Source organism: Misgurnus anguillicaudatus, chromosome 14, assembly GCF_027580225.2.
Source record: "Misgurnus anguillicaudatus chromosome 14, ASM2758022v2, whole genome shotgun sequence".
Classification (NCBI taxonomy): domain Eukaryota; kingdom Metazoa; phylum Chordata; class Actinopteri; order Cypriniformes; family Cobitidae; genus Misgurnus; species Misgurnus anguillicaudatus.
Genome location: NC_073350.2, coordinates 24239413 through 24252319, shown reverse-complemented (window position 1 = coordinate 24252319; position 12907 = coordinate 24239413). Strand labels below are relative to the sequence as shown.

Here is a 12907-nt window from a genome sequence, read left to right as displayed (position 1 = left end):
TCCCTGTAACGCCATCTTTGGCAATATTTCAGATAGCAATATACTTCCTGGCTCCCGTGTCACCCTGTCTTTGTTGTTAAGCCTCACCATTGGTTGAATTTGATATACACATTCAGACGCACTTACCACTGGAGGCGTCCCTAAAGTGTCACTGCAGTGGCACAGCGTGAGTTTCCTCTAAAGGGAACTGTAATAATGTATATTAAAAGGTTACACAATGTAATCTTGCTCTCACTTGAAATTTGTCTCCACATTTAGTCCTTGAATATGAGGGTATTGGACCTAGAAAGTCCTCGAAAGGTCCTTGAATTTGAAGTTAAATAAGGTGTGGGAAGACTGATTTGAGTTTAAGAGAGCCTTGCAGGTTCCTGTTATTGGTCCAGTATAAGGGGAGGTCACATTAAATACCTGATACTTTAGCTTATTTATTCTGTTTTTTTAATACTGTATATAAAAAGTAATACTGTATTTTCTGATTGTGTTCTAATAAAGAGACTGAGATATATTTATATGATCCTGTATCGCAAAACCGGTCATAAGGGTCAATTTTATGAAATTAAGATTTATATGTCATCCGAAAGATGAAAAATAGGCTTTTCATTGATTGTATGGTTAGGATAGGACAATATTTTGCCGATATACAACTAGTCTAATTGAATATTTTGAATCTGTGGGCGCAGAAAAATAAAAATATTGAGAAAATCACCTTTAAAGTTGTCCAAAATCGATTCTTTAGCCACACATTTTTATTACTAATACATACATATACGCACAACCGGCGCAACTTCATAGAATGTCTCTGAACAGGTTCACGCCCACTTTTGGGGGAAAACAAACTAGACCTTCCATTGACTTCCATTCAAAATAACGGAACAAAGCAACGTTCGTACACAGCTGACAGGCGTAAATAACTTATGAAATCACTCAGATTAAACATGTTGAGTAATTATCTGTCCACAATGGCTGCCATAGAGCGCGAAAGATACATTAACACATTTAATTTGGTCAATATAAAAACATGTCCCTTTCATTCTCCCAGCGTCAAATTTGTGTAACAACGCTCCCTATTGGCCAGAGGTGTCTTATCCGGACATTTACTCTTACCTCATTGAGTCAACAGGGGAGCCAGTGAATGATTTTACTTCGTATTTATATATTATGTCTTTATATTTAGCAGGGCTCAAAATTAACTTTTTTATTTGGTAGCACTGGTGCTCCCAACTTTAAAGAGTTAGGAGCACCAGCAAAAATTTAGGCGCATCCATCAAAAAATTTAAAAGCACCACAACTGCAATGTAAATGTTAATAGATTTATTTTATTAAAAATAAAACACCACCACCGGGCTTTACACATCCTATGGCCAGCATTTAAAAGATGGTCTTCTATTTTATTTTATTTTATTTTTTGCTGCATAAATTCCTAAATTAATACCCAAATGCTGTTGAAATAGTATTGCAGGAATAATAATTTAACAATTACAGGTAACATGATTAAGATTAGATAGAAAATCTAGCAAACACGTAAAACACTGATTAATTGTGACATTACAAAAGTGACCCTAATATAGAAGGCTAATATATATTGGTATTGATAACTGCATTACCAGGATGCTTTTACTACTAAATAGGCAATGTTTTAAAAAATACAACAAAAACATACCATCAGCATTGCCGTATTCCACAGCAACATGGACCACAAGGATGTTTGTCAAATGTCCATTCACTAGCGCATGCGCACATACACCATCAAACACACTTTGACAGACAGCTCGGTGTCTCCATCAATAATAAACACATTTGTCATGACACGTCTTGTGTTTTTGGCACTTTCGCCATGTTTAAGCAAGGTACGTCTGGCGCTTAAAATGTTTGATTCCGCCATTAACGCCGTTTTACAGGATTTACAGTAAACACAGTAGCCAAGTTACATTTTCATAGCAGAGACACTCGAAATCTTTAAGCCACTCTCTCTGAAATGTTTAACGTCAACTCGTATTTTCCGGTGGTGGAGTTACATTTGAATCCGGATCGTCGTCATAAAATACAGTAATAACCTTAGCTGTAATCGCTCGCTCTCTTCATGCTCGCGACGCATTCGTCTTTTCACATTTCCGCGCTTCACGGCAACAAGGAATGACTGACGCTCATATTAGCCAATCTGCGGTCTTCATTAAACGCAAGAACTTAAATGGTGAAATTTGATTGGTTATGTATTGTTGGAGAGAACACTGAACCTGGGACAGCGCCAGCACGCAGGATTACGATCAACTCGCGTCACAACAAAATGGGCAGTCGCACAAATGCTCCCAAATATATTTTAAGGTCGCACAGATTAAATTTCGGTCGCATATGCGACCAAAATGGTCGCAATTTCGAGCCCTGATTTAGAGTACTGAGTGCACTTTTCCGTCCAGCCATACAACTAGCCTTAGTGATTTTCCAGCAATCACTGGATGGCGTGGTTACACAAATTTGACACTGTGAGAATGAAAGGGACATGTTTTTATATTGACCAAATTAAATGTGTTAATGTATCTTTTGGCTCTATGGCAGGCAGGGTGGACAGATAATTACTCAACATGTTTAATCTGAGTGATTTCATAAGTTATTTACGCCCGTCGGCTGTGTACGAACGTTGCTTTGTTCCGCTATTTTTTAAGGAAGTCTATGAAAAGTCTGGTTTGTTTCCCCCAAAAAGGGGCGGTGACGAAATTTACAGTCAAGTTCCCGGATGTGCCGGTAGTCCGTATCGATATTTCTCAGATTAAAGGTGCAGTGTGTAATTTTTAGAAGGATCTCTTGACAGAAATGCAAAATAATATAAAACTATATTATCAGGGGTGTATGAAGACATTTCATAATGAACCGTTATGTGTTTATTACCTTAGAACGAGCCCTTTTTAATCTACATACACAGAGGGTCCCCTTACATGGAAGTCGCCATTTTGTGCCGATATTGTACCACAAAACCCCAATAAAATGTGATATAATTATTAGTAAGAGCAGCCATAAAAATGTCTATGCTTGGTTTTGTTTATACTAATTAATGGTGCTCAAATTTATTTGATTTATACATTTTTATATATGTTCAGTAGGAAATTTACAAAATATCTTCATGGAACATTATCTTTACTTAACCTGATAAGGAACACTGTGCCATACACGGTACACCCCCTCTCTTGCACGTGAGGCTGCATTACGTCATTGTAACTTTGAAGCATTAAATCTTCAAAATATACGGTCATGCGGCACATCGTTGTAAAGCTTAGACTTTCGGGTTTCCATTAAGCGCACACACAAAGCATAATATGATTTTTAGCAGTCATAAAACTGTAATCTAGTTGTTAGTTACCTGAACCGGGCGGCGCCGAATTTAGGATATTTACTTACCTTCAAAATCTTCCCTTTATCCGCTTCGGTGAAATTGTCCAAAACAAATTGTTCATAAATACCCAAAAGTCCAAGGAAATGGAATATCCAAGCCTTTTAATCCAAAACGATTTGTTCATCTCACAATCTTGACGAGCAGGGACAGAACGTTTTGTTTTTGTCATTCTGCTCACATGCTTTAATGCACATAAACACGCAGTCCATCTTTTTCTCAGACACATACAAAAGACACAGACACGCATGTCACAAATCCGTTTCCCTGTAGCCTCCATCACACATTCCTTGAGAGACCAAGCACTCAGACAGGATATTTCACAGGTATTATCTTTCATTTTCATTCCAGTGGCAAAAAGAAACAGCAGCAGGCACTGCCACTCTAATTCCGCCTTACGCCTGTAAATAAACAATCGTGAGGATCATTTTGAGAAGAGAAAGACAGACAGAGATAGCCGGAGATGTCTGCCTCTAGCTGGGCTGACTTGATTTTCACATCACACAGAGAAAGAGGCGAAGCTACTAGTCTAAGTCTGTCTACGTGCTGCTTATAAGCAAATACCTCACGTCTTATATTTGGGAATGGAGAAAGAGCTTTTGTTGTCTTTTCTTTTTAAACAACGTCTTCCTAGTGAATTGCCAAAGTTATTCTAGTCTTCCCCGAGATAACCTCAACACCCACATAAGGCGTCAAATAAAACATTACAACTTAAATTGAAATTCCATGTTTCTCCTAAATTCTCCCCACACCTCCCTTAAGGACCCTCCATTGTCGAAGACGTTTGAAAATGTGATTTTTTTCACTTTAAATATTTAATAAGAGTCATGGTGTTAGAAGAAGAGATTATTTTTCCTATTCGTCACTTCTCTTCACATCAGACTTCTTTTCCTGGCATGGACCTGTCAATGTAGTTAGCCAGAGTTCAGCGCTCGAGCTGTCAATCAAACAAGAAGGTCCACAGGACCCTCCCCCTGCACTCTGACCTGGCCCTTTATTCTCATTATTATGGAGAACTCATCTCTCCACCTGCTCCTTTGAGACAGAGCTGCTCTTGGCAAAACATTCAGCTTAAAGCTCAGAAACAAAAGCACTTACGCCCACTGGGACCCTCCAGGGCCCTTCAGGAGAAGCCCGTTGTTCAGTAAAAGCTCCTGATTATCACACACATCTATCAAGATTTTTTTATGACTTTCCAATGAAACGCAACAGCGGTGCGAAGAGGGAGAGATGAAATATGGTTTGTGTCAATGAGGCATGTGATGTTACTTTTTTAGTCTAGCAGTCAGAGTTGTGGAGCTTCTGTTATATACCTTGACGAAAAAGGTGAGTGAGATGGCTTTTACGAATGCCACCTCACTGATTCATGACGGTTTTATTTCCAACTGTGAGGCTTGTTAAAGAGTGACTTGACAATGTCTGAATGCTAAATTCTAGCATGTCTCAAAATGCTTTGTAAATTTAGTGCATCTAGTGTAAACAGTTACAGTAAACTAGTCTAACAGATATATTGTTTGTCTGTCTAAGTATCTGTCTGCCTGTCTGTACATCCATCTAACTATCTATCTGTCTGTCTGTCTGTCATCCACCCATACGTCCATAAATCTATCCATGTATGTCTGTCCGTCTGTCAAAGTATCTGTCTGTCTGTCTGTCTATCCATTCCTTCAGTCGCCTTCCATCTAAGTGTATTTCTGTCTGTCTGTCTGCCTGTCTGTCTGTCTGTCTGTCTGTCTGTCTGTTTATCCATTCATCCCCACTGCCTTCCAATTAAGTATATGTCTGTCTGTCTGTACATCCATCTAAGTATCTATCTGTCTGTCTGTCTATCATCCACCCATAAGTCCATACATAATGTATGTCTTTCTGTCTGTCTGTCTGTCTGTCTGTCTGTCTGTCTGTCTATCCATTCCTTCAGTTGCCTCCCATCTGACTATCTGTCTGTCTGTCTGTGTCCATTCCTCCCCACCACCTTCCATAAGTGTCTGTCTGTCTATCATCAACCCATCCATCCATCTATCTATGTATGTCTGTCCGTCTGTCTAAGTATCTGTATGTCTGTCTGCCAGTCTGTCTGTCTATTCATTCCTTCAGTCGCCTTCCATCTAAGTATCTGTCTGTCTGTCTGTCAGTCTGTATGTCTGTCTGTCCATTCCTCCCCACCACCTTCCATCTAAATGTCTGTCTGTCTGTCTATCCATTCATCCCCACTGCCTTCCATTTAAGTGTCTGTCTGTCTGTCTGTCTGTCTGTCTGTCTGTCTGTCTGTACATGCATCTTAGTATATATCTGTCCGTCCGTCCGTCTATCTGTCTGTCTGTCTATCATTCATGCATACATCATCCATCCATCCATCCATCCATCTATCCATGTCTGTCTGTCTGTCTGTCTGTCTGTCTATCCATTCCTCCCCTCTGCCTTCCATCTAAGTGTCTGTCTGTCTGTCTGTCTGTCTGTCCATCTATCCATCCCCACTGCCTTCCATTTAAGTATCTGTCTGTCTGTACATCCATCTATCTATCCATGTGTCTGTTCGTCTGTCTAATTATCTGTCTGTCTGTCCATTCTCCCCACTGCCTTCCATCTAAGTGTCTGTCTCTCTGTCTGTATGTCTGTCTGCCTGTCTATCTGTCTATCCATTCCTCCCCACCGCCTTCCATAAGTGTCTGTCTGTCTATCATCCACCTATCCATCCATCTATCCATGTTTGTCTCCGTCTCTCTAAGTATCTGTCTGTTTCTCTCATGCTGTCTGTCTATTCATTCATTAGTCGCCTTCCATCTAAGTATTTGTCTGACTGTCTGTCTATCCAATTATCCCCACTGCCTTCCATTTAAGTATCTGTCTGTCTGTCTATCCTTTCATCTAAGCATCTGTCTGTCTGTCTGTCTGTCTTTTTATCTAAGTGCCTGTCTGTCTGTCTGTCTGTCTATCCATTCCTCCCCACTGCCTTCCCTATAAGATAAACATTCAATTATATATTGCAAAATATGCTGGCCCTTAAGTGTAGTATTAGCTGTTCCTCATGTCTAATCCAAACAATCCAAAATCTACTTACAGCCTTGTCAATAAGTGCGTTTACATTTGTGACCTTGCATAGATTATGTTAACGAAGCCAGACAACAAGTAAGGTCATGTAAATGTCTTGTTTTTACTAGGGAAAGTTCATAAACGAGTTAAGAAATACCCAATCAATTTTACTTTGCATTGGCCTGTGGTAGTGTCAGCTGGATGAAGTGTCAACTGTACAAACATGAATAAAAATTTACATTTTTTGATTTATTTCATTATTGGGGGGCTACCCCCCATCCACCCCCTAAGAAATCCCAAAATGGGTACAGGACCTAAACAATGTATTAGTTGACAACCACTATCAACCACTATATACTGTAGGCCTGTTCTCAGCAATTTGCATTAAATTGCATTTGCAAACGATTTACAATGAAATCTGTTCCAGTCACATTTCATGAACGATGCCCTGCGAGTGAATTTATGCGTGAAAGAAAACCATCAACCTCAACTGACCCATGTGTTTGATGAATCATGAAAGTATGATGTATAGAGAATATTATAACACCATAAATTCATCCTCGAATGCATTCTAACGTCAGACGCCCACAGCACCTGTAAGAACAGTCCTGTGCTGAGAAATTCAAGGCACATTTATGTAATTACAAAATGTTATATTCCTGGCAGCAATCACTCCGTCCTTCTTAGCTTTCACACATACACACAAACCAGAGTGGCAGGACCTGGCTAGGCAAATCCCTTCTTGCATCGATATGATTTAGTGCTAATCGGCTTTTTATTACTCTCTGATTAACAATCCATCTACATTTTTAGGGCACAGTGGGAGAGAGATAGAGAGGGAGTGAGAATGAGATAGCGGAGTAGCTGGAGTTTTGGTCCCACTGAGGTTATTTTGAAGAACTGAATATCGAAGTGAGCCACACTATTGTGCAACATCGCAGATGTTTCGGCAATCCGAAAAAGAGGCTTGCAGAGGGTGTAGGCAATAAGGTGAATCAGAGACGGTGTTGAAAAGGAGATGTGGGGGTTTAAACCGATGCAAAGCTCAAAGGGTGAGCGAGACAGGAACTGTGAGAAATGTGCTGGCCAGGATTCAGAGACCTGGGCAGTAAAGCTCATCCAGTGAGAGGACACTTGCAGGGTTGAACGTGAGACCAATGCCAACATGCAGAGCCTGAGCCAAAACCCTCATCCAATCATCACGCTCCGTGCATGTCAAGCAGCCCTGAAAATTAGGACGAAATGAGCGAAAACAACAATAAAAACTCTTAAAACTCCCAATAGATGAGATTAAAATTACAGACATCTGCAAAGAGAAATAGCAGAGCGGTTTCATTTGCAGGCATTGCTTTGTTACCATTGTCATGATGTCGAATACGCTGCAATTAACACAGCCTGCATTTTTGCTCATCAAGTCTGCTCTCAAGTGAACTGCGTGAGATGCAGGAGGAAAAAAACAGCGACGGGGCGGGTGGAAGGCAGACATGAAGGGAATGTTGAGAACTCGCCCGCTGCCCTCATTCAATATAAATGAGCTTGGTTTCAGTCAGTCTAGCTGTTTGCTGCTTTTTTTTAAAGAGGTTAGCAGCAGGACGGTGTCGAACAGCACCGAACACACACAAACCTTGTTGGGATTGCTAAAGAATCGCTTGACAGAAGCTAAGACAGACGGAGGCCGGAATTGATTTTATTTTTCATAAGGCTTTGAGAAAGTTCTTAAATATATCTTGCACATGTCCACAGCAAAGGAGACCATAAATAAGTGTTGCATAGAAATGCAAAAAATATCAGCAATGTTAAATGACCACAATGATCACATTTTGCTCTGCTTTCCAAAAAAATTGAACATGCTTGAGTTTTCAAAAAGCACATGAAGAGTTTGGTTCCAAAACGCAATAAATCCATTTTGACAAATTTCGGTAAAAATGTGTTTTCTATACCAAGAAAGTGACAAGATGAAAACCACTATTTTCTGTTACAGACTTTCACATAGCATCTTTAGGTTATAATATCATTAAAAATTCAAATCCAGAATTAGATTTTCAAAGATTTATTATAAAAACTGATTATTTTTCCGCAAAATGCAATAAATCCATGATGCGTTTTTTTTTTTTCAAAATGATATGAATCTGTTGAATCAATATATAAATGTGCATTCATCTTTGCCATGTTATATTCATTTAGCTGACTAGTGATATACGCTGATTAAAAAACACTTACTTTGTCATATTACGAACACTTGTCATTGCTGCTGTCATCCTTGGGACATCGTCGCTGAACTTTTTAGACAGCGATCAACTGTAAAATGTTTTGGTCTTGCTCGATTTTCGTTGACTTCGAGTAAAATAATGGAAAGTTTTTCATAAGATCCCCTGGGCTCAATGTGTTAGCATGACAGAAGCTTGATGCTGTCGTGTGAGATCAAGCAACAGCCGGCATTTTTCCTTCGCTCAAATGCCTCTCGCGTAAATTATTAGATTTTGACGGCTTACGTTTCTTTTCTGCCACAGAAAACCACCACAGGTTTATCAATGCCATCAAAAGTATTATTTTGTTTTTGTTTGTTTGTTGATCACAAATTACAAAGTAGATGAGGAAAACTAGGATTCTGTGTGTATTTAACGCGCCGCCATTATTGTTTACAATTCATGGAATAGTGCACTGTGATTTGTTGAGCGGATTTATTGCATTCTGCAGAAAAGGTGGACTGCTGTTTGTCGCGGTTTGGAAAAAGGAAGAAAATATGACAAAAGAAGACGACGGATATCAGATTTTGTGTAAAATTAAGAATTTACTTTTTAATACTGACCTGACACAATACTGATTTTGGTGGTAATTATTTTTTTAATGCCATTTATTACGTTTTGGAACCAAACTCTTTACATGTTTACTTGTGAAAGCAAGACAAAGTTATTGTCTTGTGTTAAATAAAAAAATAAAAAGATTTATAGAAAGCAAGCCCAAAATACTGATAGCTTTGTGCTCAAAGTTGGACATCATTAAAAACATTTTGTGATCTGTTCTTATATAACTTACAGTGGTAACCTTTATCCATCAAAGAGTAAAGTTAGTAACAGCCTACAGCCTTATATTTGTTTTACTGGAGGGTCCTGAGAGACAGATTTGTAGAGAAAATGAGAGGAAAAGAATGAAAGGGATAAAATCTACAATAATGGACCACTGGCTATTTTTATACAAGACAAACATCTGAGTATCATTGTCAGCGGTTGAGCTCCAGAGACAACAGAGGTGGATGGTTGGAGAGATGCATTATGGGTATTTGACAAGTCTACTGTTTTCTTAGGGATTGGTAATCTCAGCAGGCTTCTCTCTCGGTCTCTCTCTCTTTCTCACTTTGACTGGCACAAAGGTACAGTATGACATGATTTTCTTTCCTCAGCGTCACTGCAGTCTTTCTTCTGCTACGGGAGGGCAGCAAGGACAATAGTTCTCGGTTTTGATGCTGAACTGCTAGTTTAACTGCAGCTGGAAGTGACTCACTTTTATTTGCATTGTTATTATAGCCTGTGTACAGAATACAAAATGAAGCTTGATCTGTTTGGAAAAGTGTGTTATCAAATAGTTTCTCTATATTGTGTGTCTGAGATATCAAAAACACTAAAGGAAGTATCACTTTTGCAATTGCTTTTACAGTTACGGGCTAATAAAGTTTTGTGATTAATGATTATTCTTATGATTGGGAACAATATGATTCATTTGAGCCTAAATATAAGAGCCTACACAAAATTATAATAACTTTCAGCTTATGAATAACTGAAAATGTGCTTAATGAATGAAGCTCATATTTTCTCATATTTTTCCCAGGCTCCCAGAGGTTCGGATCTCAGACAACGGACCTTACGAATGCCATGTAGGAATTTATGACAGAGCTACACGGGAGAAAGTTGTCCTGGCATCAGGGAACGTCTTGCTTACAGTGATGTGTAAGTATAAATGCACATTCTGCTTTTATTTCTACCCATCAGATATGCAGGACAGGGTGTGCTATTGTGGTTTAATTTACAAATGATTCATTGAAAAATCTACAGTACAATGGTCAGCAACTGTTTTGTATATTGTACTAGTGGATATGTTTAAGTGTCCATGGTAAAGTAGCTGAAACCCTTAAAATGAAGCTGGAGACGCTTTTCACAGGTCTTATGCTGCGTTCAGACCAGCCGCGGTAGAGGCATCAAGTGCGAGTGATTTCAATCTTCAAAAAGTCAATGTGAAGACGCGTTCAATCAGGATCTTGGTCTAGTAGTGATGTGATTACAGAAAGCGAGCGCAGTCGCAGAATCCCCTCCCATGAGCGAATTTCTGCATGAAAGTCTTGAAGACTAGAATTTAATGCACGGCTTTCACACGTGAATGAAGCAAGTAAACTCAAAATGTTCAAGAGGCAAACTAGACGCGGTAGACGCAATTTTGACGCCTCAAACGCAGCTGGTGTGAACACACGGTTATGCTGCGTTTAGTCCAGCCGCGGTAGAGGCGTCAAGCATGTGTGATTTTAATACTAAGTCAATGTGAAGACGCGTTGATGCGCGTTTGGAGGTCTTGCGGTGCGAATTATGCTTTTAGTGCAGCGCGGTAGATGTGATTCCACCTTAGACGCACGAATGCCGCTATTTCAGCGTTGCCACGTCAAACGCGCAACTTAAAAACATTTAAACTTTTTCGGAAAAACACGTTGTGTAAACCAATCAGGAGCTTTGTCTAGTAGTGACGTGATTACAGAAAGCGAGCGCAGACGCAGAATCCCCTCCCATGAGCGAATTTCTGCATAAAAGTTTTTCATGCACGGCTTTTACGCGCGAATGAAGCGAGTAAACTCAAAATGTTCAGGCGGCAAACTAGACGCGGTAGACGCAATTCTGACGCCTCAAACGCAGCTTGAGCGTTTAATTTGCAAGAATGGCGCGAATTGAGCGGTGCCATGGCAAACACGCGAGTTGAAAAATTTAAACTTTGGTGGAAAAACGCGTTGCGTAAAGCAATCAGGAGCTTGCTCTAGTAGTGACGTGTTTACAGGAAGCAAGCGGAGTTGCGGAAACCCCTCCCATGGCCAAATTTTCACGTCTCAATGACTAGAATTTCATGCGCGAATGAAGCAAGTAAACTCAAAATATTCAAGCGGCAAACTAGACGTGATTTTGGCGCCTCAAACGTGGCTGGTGTGAACCCACGGTTATGCTGCGTTTAGTCCAGCCGCGGCAGAGGCGTCAAGCGCGAGTGATTTCAATGTTAAGTCAAGGTAAAGACTCGTTGACATGTGTCTGGCGGTCTCGCGGAGTGAATGAGGCGTTTAGCGCGGTATATGTGATTCCGCCTCATTCGCACTTTTAGTTCACAAGAATGGCGCGAATTGAGCGTTGCCGCAGCAAACGCGCGAGTTGAAAATTTTTAACTTTGGTGGAAAAATGCGCTGCGTTAACCAATCAGGAGCTTGCTTTAGTAGTGACGTGATTACAGGAAGCCAGCGGAGTTGCAGAAGCCCCTCCCATGGCGCAAATCTCCGCGTCTCGATGAATAGAATTTCACGTGCGAATGAAGCGAGTAAATTCAAAATGTTCAAGCGGCAAACTAGGCACGGTAGACGCGAATTTGACGCCTCAAAAGCGGCTAGTGTGAACCCACGGTAAGAGTTAAGCCTGATGTTGACAAACATAAATTGAAGTAACAGACCTTTTGACATTAAATAGATGACAGAAAAGTTGACCAAAGGATGTTGTTGCATAGCTGATCTACAATCCTTTGCTTGGATCTGTACTTTGTCTTTACTTCATCTTCAACACTTGCAAAACAGTGAGGCTTGGAAAATACAATGATTTAAAGGAATAGTTCACCTAAAATGAAAATGAGCTCATATTTCCCTCAAGCCATCTTAGGTGTATGACTTTCTTTTTTCAATCGAAAACGAGTTATATTAAATAATATTATTTTTTTAGCTTTATATGGCATTGAATAGTGCCTCGTTTTTAAAGCTCCAAAAAGTGCAGTTATTACTAATTCATGCAGTTATTAAATGTCTTCTGAGGTGAAGCGATAGCTTTTTGTTTTATTGGCCAACTATGATTTCATTTTGCTTAAAATTACACTTAAAATTTCATTGCTTAAAGATTATATAATGCTCAACATATCTTTAGTTAATGTGCATTTGTGGAGTTACAGCAGAAATGTTAAATATTTCATTTTTGAATATATATCTGTTAAACTTAACATAATACTTTTAATACTGCAAGTTATTATAATGTATTGTTATTGACATATTCAATGTACATTCAGTATGATTTAATGTTGACCACATAGAGTTCATTAGCAAATCTCAATGTCAGTATAGCCACAGAGGATATGTTTATCTATGCATCACGATGATTGACGCTTAAAGGTGTTTCCTTTCATCTGCCACCATAACCACATCACTGTGCCTGTCTAAAGGGAGGAATCCAGACACTTACATGCACTCTACGCCTCTCAGCTACCTCCCTACAG

The 12907-nt window shown here is 39.6% G+C and overlaps 1 protein-coding gene across 3 annotated transcripts in view; it reads left to right on the top strand.

The window, feature by feature from the left end:
• The window catches only part of igsf21a (immunoglobin superfamily, member 21a), a 346434-nt gene that overhangs the window by 208205 nt on the left and 125322 nt on the right, over positions 1-12907 (top strand). For all 3 annotated transcript variants that reach the window (XM_073876128.1, XM_055184959.2, XM_055184958.2), the window contains exon 4: positions 10238-10356. In XM_073876128.1, coding sequence (XP_073732229.1) covers positions 10238-10356 — 119 coding nt within the window. The remainder of the gene's footprint in view (positions 1-10237; positions 10357-12907) is intronic.